This window comes from Euleptes europaea, chromosome 7 (assembly GCF_029931775.1).
Source record: "Euleptes europaea isolate rEulEur1 chromosome 7, rEulEur1.hap1, whole genome shotgun sequence".
Classification (NCBI taxonomy): domain Eukaryota; kingdom Metazoa; phylum Chordata; class Lepidosauria; order Squamata; family Sphaerodactylidae; genus Euleptes; species Euleptes europaea.
The window spans coordinates 6390767-6403901 of NC_079318.1; the positions used below are offsets into that span (position 1 = coordinate 6390767).

The 13135-nt window shown below is 49.1% G+C and overlaps 1 protein-coding gene across 3 annotated transcripts in view; it reads left to right on the forward strand.

The window, feature by feature from the left end:
• UTRN (utrophin) overlaps nt 1-13135 on the forward strand; it is a 760310-nt gene that overhangs the window by 356898 nt on the left and 390277 nt on the right. The window contains exon 1 of one of the 3 annotated variants that reach the window (XM_056853744.1): nt 18-469. The exons of the other annotated variants lie outside the window; for them this stretch is intronic. Coding sequence (XP_056709722.1) covers nt 326-469 — 144 coding nt within the window. The 5' untranslated portion in view covers nt 18-325. Of the gene's footprint in view, nt 1-17; nt 470-13135 lie in introns of those variants that run through there. 3 annotated transcript variants of the gene reach the window in all.

A 13135-nucleotide genomic window follows, 5' to 3' on the forward strand; every position in this document is an offset into this window, starting at 1 on the left:
ACCATCAGTTAGGAAACCTTCGTTGGTATGTAGTTTGTTCCTCGTTTCATAGCAGGCATTTTCCTAGCAGGCATATTAGTTTGATCAACAACTTCCTTTCTGCGGACCTTCTGAGCTGAGCAAATGCAGGCTTCAAGGATGCAGGCAAGCTTTTGTTTTTGTGTGTATTTGGCTTTTTAAATGAAGAGATGCTTAACATTATGCCAACTGCCTCTGCCTTTAAGTCTGTCACTCGGAAAAGCTGCCCTGGGAGCGAGCATGCTCAGAGAGCTGGCAAATCATTGTCCAGTGACCAAGAGGAAATGATAGTTGCTCTTCATTTATAATGCATATTTTGAGGTGTCTTCAGAAGTGTGGCAAACTTAAGATGATGGCTGTGGTGAGAACATCTCTGCAAAAAGTTGTGGTATTGTTGCATCGCTTGCAGAGAATGGCAGTTTCGTCTCCACGTTATCAGAAGCTTTACAAAGTAAGTAAAATTGAAAAGTAAGTCTTCTTTTGTTTCAGGAAAATACACTGCATTTGATGGGTGTTTTGATAGGAATGTGTCTAGTGTGGCTTAGGCATTAGAAGCATTTTTCCAAAGCGTCCATCCTAGTTTATTGATATTGACAGCTTATTTTTTTAGCCACTGCTGGAAAGATGCTGCTTTGACTTTTCACTTAGTACATCCTTATGAAATATACTTCTGAATAAAAGGTTGGACTAGCAATTGTTAGTTATATTACCAGCATGTTGTACAATTTCATTCTTTCTTGTTTTAGTTTTCAAAACTTTAAGGTAGTTTGTGTTTTTTGCAGCTTTGTAAACAGTAGTGCATCTATTGTGTTATACTGTTTTTCTAATATAAAAATAAACAGGATAACATAGGTAACATTTAGTTCATGCCTTGTTGTTCCTTCTCTGAAAACCCCAAGGTGCTCCAATTAATTTGGTTGCCCTTTTGAAGATGAATTGCTACTCCACGCATTCTGTACAATTGGGGAACTTTTGTGGTGCATGTCATCCGAGGTGTTTGCTATAACAGAAAGCTTTGAGATGTTGGTACCTTATTAATGATGCTTAACTTGAAATTCAACTGATTGTTCATGTCTGTTGTTTAGCAATTTTTTTACAATACATTATTAGTGTAGCCATGTTGACAACTCTTCTGGTTAAACAACTGGTAGGTTCTTTTTCATAACTTTGGAAGACTACTACAGTTGCGATAAAGGGAGGGGGAGAATGATTGGCACCAAAGTAAAAACTGTTTGGCTCTGTCTGGTAAAATCTCTGATTTATTAATACTGTAGGACATTCCTATTTAAAAGTTAATGATTATGAGACTTTATATTCAAATGCATTTTCCATCACTGGAAACCCATAGAACAAAACAGAAATTTCCCAGCATCTTCAACCCACATTCAGGAAACCATTTCATTGCAAATGCTCATCTTTCTTCAGAAGGAGCATGTTCATTCTCAATTACATAGAAATATCCAAATGTTAGTGCAATGTATAAATTAAGTGCAACTGTAGTTTATTTATAAGGTTTATAAGCTTTTTCTGAATTAAATCAGTCTTGCAATCCAAGGAAGAAACTGGTCTTGTAGAAGTAATTAGAGGTAATTATTACTTGAGTGTAGTGATGCATATATTTGCTGAAGTGAACTCTTCCCAGCAAATCCATGTCGCATTGCTTAAAAATTTATGTAGTCTGGACCTGTTAACTGGATGTATTACTCGTAGCCAAAATGATCGTTTCCTAGGGGGAAAGTCACATCATTTTAAATTACACATTGATGTTTGTTATTTGGTGCTTGGACTATTCTAAGTTTGCTTGCGTGTTATTCTCAAACAGTTGCTAATGGGAAATATTTTACAATCCCAACCTCTTCCACCAGGTGTCAATGTAAGGCAATGATATATGATCACAGCGATAAGAGTGCAAATTTAAAACAGCTTCAAGGAAATACTAATAGTGCTACTTACCGCACAGTACATTCATGCTGTTATTGCTAGTATGTCACAAAACAAACAATGGAAGTAGTATTGGTGCTGTTATGCCCCAAAAGTTCATATTCTTTTTGCTGTAATCATGATTATAATATTGTGCTCAGAGTAATATGCTAAAAATATAGCCACTGTGGTGATAATATTTATTTCACTATTGTCAGTATGCCAAAGGGCAGAAAACTTAGCAATGCAAGTGCTTGATTTATTCCTACAGCTCTCTTCACTTAGATGTAAACATAACTGTAACATGTAACAAATGCCAAATGTCTTTTTTCAAAAAATTAAAGAAAGGGTGGGGGAAGTAACTGAAGTGATTTTAGAATATTGCCTTCCTTTTTCTTTCCTTTTTCCTTTTATCCCTTAGAAGCTCCTTGATCAATTGATCTTGAGCAGCATATACCTACTGTTGGAGGGATATAAGGATTGAAACAAATCTTGCCACTGACAATGTAGCCTTGGGGTCCCTATCGCTTAGTAAAAAAGGCATTATGTCAGTCACAGAGGCATTGGATTTGTATATTAAAAGGGGAGAAATATAGTGCGATCGAAGTTCCTCGTAAAAGCGGCATTCCAAAAGGACATGGGCTAATGAGTCAATAGAGCCAGAAGAGCAAGGGCAGATCCTGTCTAAGTATGGTATATTCAGAATTCTGCCCTGCATTACCATAGAAGGGTTAGCATTCAATCTAGCCAAGCAAAAAGCTCTACAGAGACGAGGAGTTGTTAGATAATATGTATAGGCAGGCAGACCACGTGGAGGGAGTATTCCGAAGAACTGGGATGAACAGACGCAACGAGCCAGAAAAGTAGTGCTGTTATAATCGAGCTCTTTAATGCGCTTTTTAATTTTGGTAAAAGCTTCAGTTTTCCCAAGATCTAATAACATATCCTGCGAGAAGCCCAACGACAACAGTTTCTCATCTAAGATTTTTTGCCATGAGGATTTAAAAGGGTCAGAGAAGCTAGGAACCCCTCAGTGCTAAAGCACAGTTTAAGGTGTAGTTTAAAGGCGGCCAACCACGCCCTAGCTTCAAATGACATTTGGCCAAACTCGGTGTCAGGAGCGGGCCTGTTCGGCTCCTCTGCTCCTCTGAGGTGTTATGACTTTCTCGCGGCTTCTTGCAGCTGCCTTGCTTTGTTGTTCTAACGGACACTTTATCTCGTGCATTCCTCTCCTGTGGGAAACTGATTTACTATGCCAACCTGCCATATCAGCTATGCTAATATATATTACTGATTTGCACCAGCCAGCCATTCTTGGCTTAGTTAGTTTGCAAGCACTGTTAACCCGTTTGATTTCCAATAAAGTCAACGTGCCTTAGGACCACCTGCCTCGGTTGTTGCTTTTGGGGATTCTTCGGGCCAAGGGCTTACATTAAGCCAAGAAACCCTATTCACCTGCGTGGCTGGAGCCCTGGAGGGTTCGCCTACATCTCGGGTGGAGGTCGCGTCTCCCCGAGCACAGGTTCCACGCCTGGAATCCTGGAGGACTTAACCCGTTGGACTCTATTAGTGGGATCTTCCGTCTTTCCTGAGGACCCCACTCTGCTGCATGATGTGCTCGTGGAAGCTCTACAGACTGATGCGGAAATTAACCGCCTAGTGGGTCTTCTTCGGCATCAGTGGCGCTTCCTTACGGAAACGACGCCCTGGTCGTCTGAGGACGCGGACCATGCAGCCCGTCATGACCTCTTAGCCCTGGACGGGTTGTTGGAAGAGGTGCGGGAGGCGAAAGAGGACTTGGTTCTCCTGACTCGTTTGTTAGCGAAATTGACTTTGCAACAGGATCAAATGGTGGTCCCGGACCTACCGACTCGCTCCGCGACATGGCGGGACAACAGCCGCAGACCCTGGTTCCTGATCCTAAAGTTTGTGAAGCTGAGGCACGCGCCATCGCTATTCGGACTGCGTTACTATTTGTGGATCTACCCTTGGCCACAACTACGGTGGCCGACTTAATGCGACTGTTGACTCCATCGTTTGGAGCTGGGGCAGCTGCCTTGGCTGTCCAGGTGCAACCTCTACTTGGACAGGATCAGGCCCCGCTCCTCACCCTTCTGGAGCGAGAAGCTCTTCCGTTGGTCACTGCAGCTTTCGCTTTGAAGCTGGAAGCGGACCAGGCGCTCGCAAACCAACGGGCCGAGGAACAACGGCAGGAAGCAGCATTAGCAGCGGCCAAGGCTCAGGCCGACAAGGACAGAGAGCAGCAGTTGGCAGCCGAACGCACCAGGGCAAATGCGAAAGATGTGCATCCCAAGGGACCTTTGGGATCAGGGTTCTCTTTTGGGCCCTGTTTCTCCCCAATGTTCGTCCCGTCTCGCACCACGCAACGTGCCCGGCGCCTTGCTGAACGTTACCCCGAGTCGAACTTCTCCGACGACGAGGACTTATATGGCAACGGATCACACTGGGCTTCCGACCTCCTGGTCAGCCAATCCAGACGTACCGGAGGGATCCGCGATGACACCTATTTCTTGCGGAGCCAGAACCGGGAATTGGCTGACCAGGTAAACCGTCTACAGGAACAGATGGAACAACTGCTCTGCGAGAATGAACAGTTACAACGGGTTCAAAACGCCCCTGTTCCACCGGATCCTACCCAGCCTCCGCAGCCAGCTCCGCAACATCCACCCCAGGCGCTGGAGCGCCGGTGTTACCGCTCCCTGTGCAACCAATTCAATGGAAACAACCCCGACTAAAGATCACCTATGATGGCTCGGTCGAGGCTTTACCCAGTTTCCTGCATCATGTGGACAGTTACATGAGGGAACAAGGCCAGTTTTTCTCCACCGAGGACAGCCAGGTTCGTTTTGTCGCCTCCCTCTTAATGGGAAAAGCGGCGGACTGGATGATTCTCCAGTTTGACACTCGGGCTCTCTCCATACACTCTCTCAATAATTTCATGAGGGCCCTCCGGAGACATTTCGAGGACCCCTTTCTGGGAGAAAGGGCTAAAGCCGAACTTTTACAGCTCCAGCAGGGCTCAACCCCAGTTCGGGAGTTCGCCGACGAGTTTCAATGACTCGCCAGTAAAATAGTGGACTGGCCAGAAGCTACCCGCATACACTATTTCCGGGAAGCATTACACCCCGACATTTTGAACTGGGCATATATGCGAGGGGATCCTGACACCTTGGAGGATTGGATCCTGCTGGCGGAAGAGGTGGAAAGCCACCGCCAGTTCATCTCCCTGGTTCGGCGTCGGACCAAAGAGGGGAGCAGCCAAAAGCCTCCCTCTAAGGCTTCAACCCCCAACCCGCGGAGACCAACGCGACCCTCACAGGACCGCGAATCCCGGTTCTAGAGGGGAGCCTGTCTTGTTTGCTGCACCATGGGCCACTTCGCAGCAGCTTGCCCACGCCGTCCAGACCTCGCTCTTCCTTCTCATCCAGAAGGACCTCCCCGGGCTCGGGGACGACCTCAACGCAGAGGCACCGCTGCCGCATGCAGCACTGCGCCAGGACGACACGCGCCCTCGGCACTTCACGTTGGAGAAGTCACTGGTGAACCCACTCCTACCGTCCCATCCGGGACTCGGATTACAAGTGCCCCATTGGGGGACAGCTCTCAATCTTCTGATGAGGATCGCTCCTGGGATCCCCCTGCCCTCAACCTAGAATCTCCTCTTGACTTGTCAAAAAACGGGCAGGGTCTGCGGTGAGTGGAGCGACACCGCAGACCCCTGCAGCTTCTCCTGCAAAGCCCAAGGCTCCTGTTATGGTGAGTGAAGTTGAAAATACTGTATATGTGGATGTAGTGTTACAACATTACAAACGAGGCCCCAAACTACATGTTAAAGCCCTCATAGAATCGGGCTGTGGGCGTTCCTTAATCAATGAGGCCACTTTCAAGGCACTTAAAGTTAAGTCAGAGACACTACCTGACCCTATCCAGTTCGCTCAGATGGATGGCAGCACCTTTAGGGGTGGCCCGGTAGACCGTCGCACTCGCAGCGTTGCGATGGGTATCGGTTCTCATTGGGAACAAATAGACTTCACTATAGCCCCCATCCGATACGAAGTCATTTTGGGAATAAACTGGCTAAAGGGACACAGCCCTTCTATAGACTGGAAAGCCGATACTATCACCTTCTCGCATCCCGACTGCCCCCAACACGGACACGAAGCCGCAGTAATTCTCCCGACAGCCACAGCCTTAGTCTCTGACACACACACCCTCTAATACTCCCTGTTGAGTATCAGGACTTCGCGGATGTTTTCAATGTCAAAGAGTGCGATGCTCTGCCCCCCCACCGTAGAACGGACTGTGCTATTGAAGTGGTGGGGGACGGTAAATTGCCTAAAAGTAAAATATATCCCATGAGCACTGCCGAATGTACTGTATTGTGAGACTTTTTGGATAAAAACCTTGCTCGTGGTTTCATTCGACCTTCTTCAGCTCTTTGCTCGGCTCCTGCCTTTTTTTGTCCGCAAAAAGACAGGCGATTTGCGCCTCTGCATTGACTTTCGGAAGCTCAATGCTGTCACTCAGACTAATGCCTACCCCATCCCTCTAATTTCAGATATCTTGGGACAGCTAAAGGAGGGGCACATTTTCCCCAAACTGGACTTAGTTGAAGCCTATTACAGAGTCCGCATTCGTGACGGAGATTAGCCCCTCACAGCCTTTTCCAGCTGTTCTGGTATGTTTGAATTCCTTGTCATGCCCTTTGGATTAAAGGGGGCTCCGGGGGTCTTCATGCAATTCATTAATGAAATCCTCCATGATTTGTTATACCGGGGCATGGTGGTTTATCTAGATGACATCCTCATTTATTCTAACTCCATGGAAGAGCATGTAGCTTTGGTGCGAGAAGTGCTACAACAGCTCCGGGATAATCAGCTCTATGCTAAAGTATCCAAATGCGAATTTCACCAAAGCCAATTGCCATTTCTGGGTTATATTGTTTCACACCAAGGTCTCACCATGGACCCCGCCAAAGTCCAATCGGTTGTTGATTGGGCTCCCCCTTCAACTCGTAAGCAAGTGCAACAATTCCTTGGCTTTGCGAACTTTTATCAGGGGTTTATTCCCAACTTTGCCCAAATTGCTCTGCCTATCACTGATCTGCTCAAGACTAAAGGCAAGGGGGCTTACGCCTCTCTCCCCACAGCCAAAGTTCTATGGACTCTCCAATGTCAAACTGCTTTTGATACCCTTAAGTGTTTATTCACCTCTGAACCAGTTTTAAAACATCCTGATCCTGATTGTATGTTTATAGTACAAGTAGATGCTTTGGATGTAGCCATGGGAGGTGCCCTTCTGCAGCAGGGCAATGATGGTCTGCTTTACCCCTGCACTTATTTTTCTAAAAGGTTTGCGCACTCCCAACTCAACTGGCCCATTTGGGAAAAAGAAGCAGCCGCCGTCTACCATGCTCTGACTACATGGCGACAATTCCTTGAGGGCTCCCGGGTCCCCTTTGAAGTCTGGACAGATCACAAAAATCTGGAGGCACTAACTGGGACCCATAAACTATCTGCGAAGCAACTTCGTTGGGCTGACTTCTTTTCCCAATTCCATTTTGTACTCGAACAAGTCCCAGGTAAGCAAAACGTACTGGCGGACACTCTCTCCAGGCTCCCCCAGTATCCTACCAAACTTGACCGTCCCACGGTCTCCTTATTCACCCCAGCGCAAAGAAGTCTCTTGCCTACCCTCGCCGTCCAGACCAGATCACAGACTCTGCGACAGCCCCGCTCTGGGGGGAGATGTTCAGAACTCGACCCTGACTCCCTCACCTCCACAGCCACCCCCCTGGCGCCCATACTTGCGGACGTGCCACCCTCTCCTCCCATTGCTCCTCCAGTTCCACAACCAGCCTCATCCACCTCACCGAGTAAGATGGACCTGTCTGATTCCTTCCTGGACTCACTCCGTGCCCTTTGCCAGGCTGAGCGCTCCGATCACACCCTTCCTCCCTCCCTTCTGGAACGTGGCGGTTGCTGGTACAAAGACTCTAAACTATACGTGCCCAAGGACTTGCGGAAGGAAGTGTTAAAATTAGCCCATGGAGCTAAAACAGCAGGGCACTTTGGATTCTTGAAAACTGTTCACTTGTTGCGTAGGCAATTCTGGTGGGCGGGCATGCGCAGTGACGTAGACACCTTCGTTCGCGGCTGCCCAACTTGTGCCACTGTCAAACGTTCTCAAGGGAAACCCCCCGGACTCTTGCAACCCTTAGAAATCCCCTCCAGACCCTGGGAAGTCATTGCAATGGATTTTATGACTGACCTCCCTCTTAGTGAGGTTAAAACTGTTCTATGGGTTGTTACGGACCTTTTCTCCAAACAGGTGCACCTCACCCCCTGCGCAGGTATTACCTCCGCCCCAAAGTTGGCCCGCCTCTTTGTGTCACATGTCTTCCGTCTACATTCCTTCCCGTGGAAGATAGTGAGTGACAGGGGGGGCACCTATGTGGCCAAATTTCGGAAAGCTTTCCTTAAATTGGTGGGGATGGAGCAGGGTCTCTCTTGTGCATTCCATCCCCAGACTGATGGGCAAACTGAACGGGTTAATGCTGTGTTAGAATGTTACCTTCATTGTTATGTCAATTATCACCAAGATAATTGGGTTGAACTGTTGCCTTTTGCTGAATATGCCTACAACAATGCTGTTCACCAATCCACAGGGTTTAGTCCATTTCAAGCTGTATATGGTCAAGACTTTGGTCCTATCGAACAGTTAAATATTTCCAGGGGGGAGGGAGATGGAGCTGTAGCTACATGGGTAGAGGCAATTCATACCACTTGGCCCTGGCTGATAAAGAATTTAGAACGAGCCAAACGCAAATACAAGGCTCAAGCTGACAAACATCGATCTCCTAGCCAGGACTATAAAGTGGGGGACTTGGTCTACCTGTCTACCAAGAACCCGTCCTTGTGACAAACTAAGTGCCAAATAAGTGGGACCTTATCCCGTGTCTCGTATCATCAACCCCGTGACTGTGGAACTCACTCTGCCAAAGGCACTCAGATGTATCCATCCAGTTTTCCATGTAAGCCTTTTGAAACCGCACACTCCCTCCCCTGAGTGGCATCCCGACCGGCTTCCAAAGCAACCGGTGATGGTGGGGGGGGGAGAGGAGCATTTCGAGGTTGCTAAAATCTTGGACTCTCGCATTCGCCACGGCTCCCTCCAGTATCTTGTTCGTTGGAAACACTTCCCCCCTGCCTATGACAAATGGGTACGTGCCTGCGACGTCGCCGCCCCTCGGCTAGTGCGAACCTTCCACTCCACCTACCCCCAAAAGCCAGCCCCCTTTTGGGTCGGGAGGGGGCCCTAAGGGGAGCAGGATGTCAGGAGCGGGCCTGTTCGGCTCCTCGGCTCCTCTGAGGTGTTATGACTTTCTCGCGGCTTCTCGCAGCTGCCTCGCTTTGTTGTTCTAACGGACACTTTATCTCGTGCATTCTTCTCCCGTGGGAAACTGAGTTACTATGCCAACCTGCCATATCAGCTATGCTAATATATATTACTGATTTGCTCCAGCCAGCCATTCTTGGCTTAGTTAGTTTGCAAGCACTGTTAACCCGTTTGATTTCCAATAAAGTCAACGTGCCTTAGGACCACCTAAGGGTTGTTGCTTTTGGGGATTCTTCGGGCCAAGGGCTTATACTCGGAACAAAGAGTAACGCCAGCAACACATCGAGGGGCATTTAGGAGTTTTCGTAAGAACTGAAGCAGTGGACGATCTATAGATTAATTGATGACTGTTATCCAGATGGCAACACCAAAGAGGATAATTTGGGTAATTTTCAGGTTAAAAACCTGAATAGCCCCTGGAATATATTTGCCACATTTGGTGTGAAAAAAGTTGACAATAGCACCAACCCCAGGTTTAATTTTGTTGGACACTGCTTTTTGATGGACATTCCAATGGGAAAACAGAATGCCAAGGTAAACAAACTCCTTGACTTGGTCAACCTCAAAGCCATCTAATACCCAGCGAAAAAGAGGCATTTTTCTCCTCTTAGTGAAGATCATAATCTTAGATTTATGATGGTTTATTTTAAGACCTTCCCTAGAGCAGTACTCAGAAAAAGTTTGCAAAGACCTTTTCAAACCAATTCTTGTGCGGGACAAGAGAACTGCATCGTCAGCATAGAGTAGAATTGGGGTGGGATGACTTGCAAGCTTTGGGGGGTGGTAAAACTCTGAGAAATTGGTTGCCATATCATTCAGGTATAGATTAAACAAGAGAGGAGCAAGGAGGCAACCTTGTCTAACTCCCTTGACCAGTTCAAAGGGCTTGGTTAGTTCTCCTTGGTTGCCACAGCGAACCTGAGCTGTGAGGTCAGTATGAAATTGCTGAATAAGCCATAGTAACCTCCTATCTGTCAGGCCTGTATCTCAGTTGGTTTCGTTTTCCCACCAACTTGCCCTCAAGGATTGTTTTGCATTTTTGGACTCTTTGATGCCAACAGTAGTCCGTGGGAATCACGGCACATTTGTGCTGTTTGTAATTTGTAATCTCTTGAAGCTGTACCGTGCTGTTGAATGCTTTTTGCAGTGCTTTTATATTATCAAGTGCTAGCCAGTTTGCCCCATTGCTGTCTTAGTTTCCCTGTGCGCTGCTAACCTTTGTGACCAGTAAAACCAGCTTCTTTGGACAACTTCGTCTCCTGTTGTGGTTTGTGGTTCTCGTTAGGCCAAGAGCTCACAATAAGACAGCAATCTTACTTCTCTTTCATCTATCAGGCTGGAGCCCCGGAGGGTTCGCCTGCCACTCGGATGGGAGCAAAGGCAGTGCTCTCCGAGTGATCTAACCGTGGCTGGAGCCCAGTGTGGTTCACCCCGGGCCCGGTGGATCTGATCCCTGGGTAGCGGGTTCCTGCTAGGAGCCCTGGAAGGCTTCCATCCGTGGTCCCTTCCGTTGGGAACACCGACTGACGACCCCGAACTCGTGTGGGACGTTATAGCTGAGTTAAATCGAACCCACGCAGAGGTCAACCGCTTGATGGGACTTGTTCAAGCTCAATGGCGTTCCCTTTCCGCGATGGTCCCCTGGACGTCTGACACTGCGGATACCCGCGCCTGCCGAGACCTCCAAACCCTCGACCTGTTGGTGGAAGATGCTCATTTGGCAGCTGAGGATTTACAACTGTTGACTAGCCTGTTGGCCGGTCTCACTACTTGTGAAACTCACCTGACTTTGACCGCGGTCCCGATCTGCTCTGTTGACATGGCGACCCCGGTCACACCATCCCCCGAGCTGTGCCAAACGGAGGCCAAAGCGATCGCCACGCGAGTGACTGCCCTTTTTCAGGGCCACACTGCGGCCACTATTTCAGTGGCGGAACTTACCAAACACCTCGCCCCCGATTTCGGTGCAAATGCAGCGGCCTTGGCGGTACAGATCCAACCGATGCTGGACCTGCAGGATCAACACGCTGAGCTCCTCTACACTTTAGAACAGGAGGCCCTTCCACTCGTTACCGCAGCGCTGACCGCCAAGCTGGCAGCCGACCTGGACCTGGCTGATCGCAAGCAAGCGGAGGAGCAAGCGCGAGCGGCGGCTGAGGCCGAAGCGAAAGCTCGGGCAGAGCAGGAGGAAAGGGAGCGCTTAACCCTCGAACGGGCGCAGAGCGGTGCGCGTCCCTGACAGCCCGGAGGCTATGAATTACCCCCATTCTTCCCGTCTTTCGTCCCGTCTTGTAGCGTTCAACAAACCCGCAGGTTGGCGGGGACCTTGCCCGAGAGATCGGATAATTCCGACGAAGAGGACTTATATACGGGAGAATCTCTTTGGGCCACTGGTTTGCGGACCAGCCAGTCCCGCCGGATTAGCGGTGCTGGCAACGAGATGTTTTTGCTGCGTAACCAAAATATAGACCTTATGGAACAGGTGGCACGTTTGCAAGACCAACTGGCATTAGTACTCAAGGACAATGATCAATTACAACGGGTTCAAACTGTGCCCGCTACCCCCGTTCCCGTGATACCGCAGCAACCGCCGCAACAACCAGCTGCTCCGGTGGTTTCTCCTGGTGGTTGCCCCGCAGCTCCTGACGGGGGTCCCATTGCGCCAGGTGGAGGTCCCGCAGCCCCTGGCGGGGGGCCGTAGTTTCGGGCGGGGCCCCCGTTGCACCCAGGAGAGTGCCTGTCGTACCTGCTGTACAGGGAATTCCAGCCCCTGGATACCCGCCTGTGCCCCCAATGCCCTGGAGACCGCCAAAACTGAAAGTTACTTATGACGGCTCTGTAGAAACCTTACCTCTCTTCTTACATCATGTGGATAGTTATATGAGGGAGCACAGACAATTCTTCCCAACCGAAGACAGTCGGGTTCGCTTCGTTGCCTCTCTGTTGACAGATAAAGTGGCCGACTGGATGATCCTCCAGTTTGATACGCGGTCCTGCTCCATTCGTTTTCTCGACAATTTTATGTTCGCCTTGTGACGACGCTTCGAGGATCCCTTCATGGGAGAGAGAGCCAAAGCGGAACTTTTACAACTCAGGCAAGGCTCCTCTCCAGTTCGGGAGTTTGCTGATGAATTCCAACGACTCGCGAGTAAGGTAGTGGACTGGCCTGAAGCTACCTTTATCCATTACATTCGTGAGGCATTGCACCCAGACATTTTGAACTGGTCTTATATGCGAGGGGACCCAGATACCCTTGAGGACTGGATTTTGCTGGCTGAGGAAGTTGAAAGCCGCCGGCGGTTTGTTTCGCTAGTCCGAAATAGGGCTAAGGAAAAGGGTGGACAAAAACCACCCACCAAACCTTTGACTCCCAACCCGCGGAGACCAACCCGGCTCCCTTTGGATCGCGAGTTTCGTTTCCAAAGAGGGGCTTCTCTCGTTTGCGGGGGTATGGGTCATTTTGCAGCGGCTTGCCCTCAGCGCCCAGAAACCACTCGCCCGAACATACCGCCTTGAGCTCGAGGACAACCTCAACGCAGAGGCACCACGGCTGCCCACAGCACAGCGCCGGGACGACCCGCACCCTCTGCACTTCACGTCGAGGAATCGCCCAACCTCCCTGCACCCATCGACCCCGTAGGGTCCCGGATTACAAGTGCCCCAGTGGGGGACAGCTCTCCTTTGTCCGACGAGGATAATCAATGGAATTCCCCAGCTCTGAACCTGGAATCCCCTCTTGATCTGTCAAAAAACGGATACGGCCTGTGGTGAGTGGAGC